General features: G+C 59.5%; 1 protein-coding gene across 1 annotated transcript in view; it reads left to right on the top strand.

The window, feature by feature from the left end:
- Positions 1-412, top strand: part of HOXB8 (homeobox B8) — a 1,672-nt gene extending 1,260 nt beyond the window's left edge. The window contains 1 exon segment of the mRNA XM_006172086.2: positions 38-412. Coding sequence (XP_006172148.2) covers positions 38-345 — 308 coding nt within the window. The 3' untranslated portion in view covers positions 346-412.
- The last annotated feature ends 1,034 nt before the right edge of the window (positions 413-1,446 follow it).

The following is a 1,446-nucleotide window of genomic DNA, read 5'->3' as shown; positions in this document are numbered from 1 at the left end:
CCCCTCCCCTCTGTCTCGCCCTTTCCCCCATTCCCAGCAGCCGCCGGACGCAGGCGAGGCCGACAGACCTACAGCCGCTATCAGACCCTGGAGCTGGAGAAGGAGTTCCTATTTAATCCCTATCTGACTCGCAAGCGGCGGATCGAGGTATCGCATGCGCTGGGACTGACAGAGAGACAGGTCAAAATCTGGTTCCAGAACCGGAGGATGAAGTGGAAAAAAGAGAACAACAAAGACAAGTTTCCCAGCAGCAAATGCGAGCAGGAGGAGCTCGAGAAACAGAAGCTGGAGCGGGCCCCGGAGGCAGCCGAGGAGGGCGACGCGCAGAAGGGCGATAAGAAGTAGGCTCCAGCTGGGACTGCCAGGGCCGCGGCCCCCCGCACGTCCGCGGGTCCCCAGATCCGCCCGCCCCCGCCCGAGAGAGAGCTCTGGCCCCGCGAGCGGGGCCCCGAGCAGGGCCTCCCACCGCAGCGTCCCCCGCCGCGCCAGTCCCCGCTAGTGGTAGTATCTCGTAATAGCTTCTGTGTGTGAGCTACCGTGGATCTCCTTCCCTTCTCTGGGGGGCCGGGGGAAAGAAAAGGATTCGAAACAAGGACTCCCTCGCCCTGCGAGGGTGAAGGGCCACGGCCTGGCTGAGCCGCCCCCATGCCCCTGCCCCGTGTAAAAAGCCTCCTTGTGCAATGGTCTTTTTTCCTTTGAACGTGCTTCTTTGTAATGACCGAGGTACCGATTTCTGCTAAGTTCTCCCAACAACATGAAACTGCCTATTCACGCCGTAATTCTTTCTGTCTCCCTCTCTCGCTTTCTCTCTCTCTCTCTCTTTCTCTCTTTCTCTCCCCCCTCCCCGCGTCCTCATTTCCCCTCCCAGCCCCTCTCTCCCTGCTGCCCTCCCTAGCTCGCTGGCTTTCTCTCTTGCTTCTCTCTTTTCCTCCCCCACCTTTGGTTTGACAATTTCGTCTTAAGTGTTTCTCAAAAGGTTACTTTAGTTAGCATGCGCGCTGTGGGCAATTGTTAAAAGTGTTCTTAGGTTTACTGTGAAGAGAATGTATCCTGTATCCGTGAATTGCTTTATTGGGGGGGAGGGAGGGCTAATTATATATTTTGTTGTTCCTCTATACTTTGTTCTGTCTGCGCCTGAAAAGGGCGGAAGAGTTACAATAAAGTTTACAAGAGAGAACCCGAGACTGGCCCAGCCCGCGCTCCTCTTTGCTCCTGGGCGCCTCGCAGAGCTGGGGGGAGCGGATCACCGGGCTCCAGCGCCGGCCGAGCATCGGCAGTAGAGAGGAGGGGGCGGGGGCTGGAGGCAGGTGGTGCGAGTCCCTCGGCCCAGGGGCGCAGGGGGTGAGGGAGGCGGCTGCACGTGATTGGAGGAGAGAGGGACGAGGGAGGGGAGCCTGGAGAAGCCCCCTCCCCTCGCGTTCCGAGGCTGGCTTGCCCCCGGGACAC

Source organism: Tupaia chinensis, unplaced genomic scaffold, assembly GCF_000334495.1.
Source record: "Tupaia chinensis unplaced genomic scaffold, TupChi_1.0 Scaffold144171_2, whole genome shotgun sequence".
Taxonomy (NCBI): Eukaryota; Metazoa; Chordata; class Mammalia; order Scandentia; family Tupaiidae; genus Tupaia; species Tupaia belangeri.
This window is presented reverse-complemented; position numbering and strand designations above follow the sequence as displayed.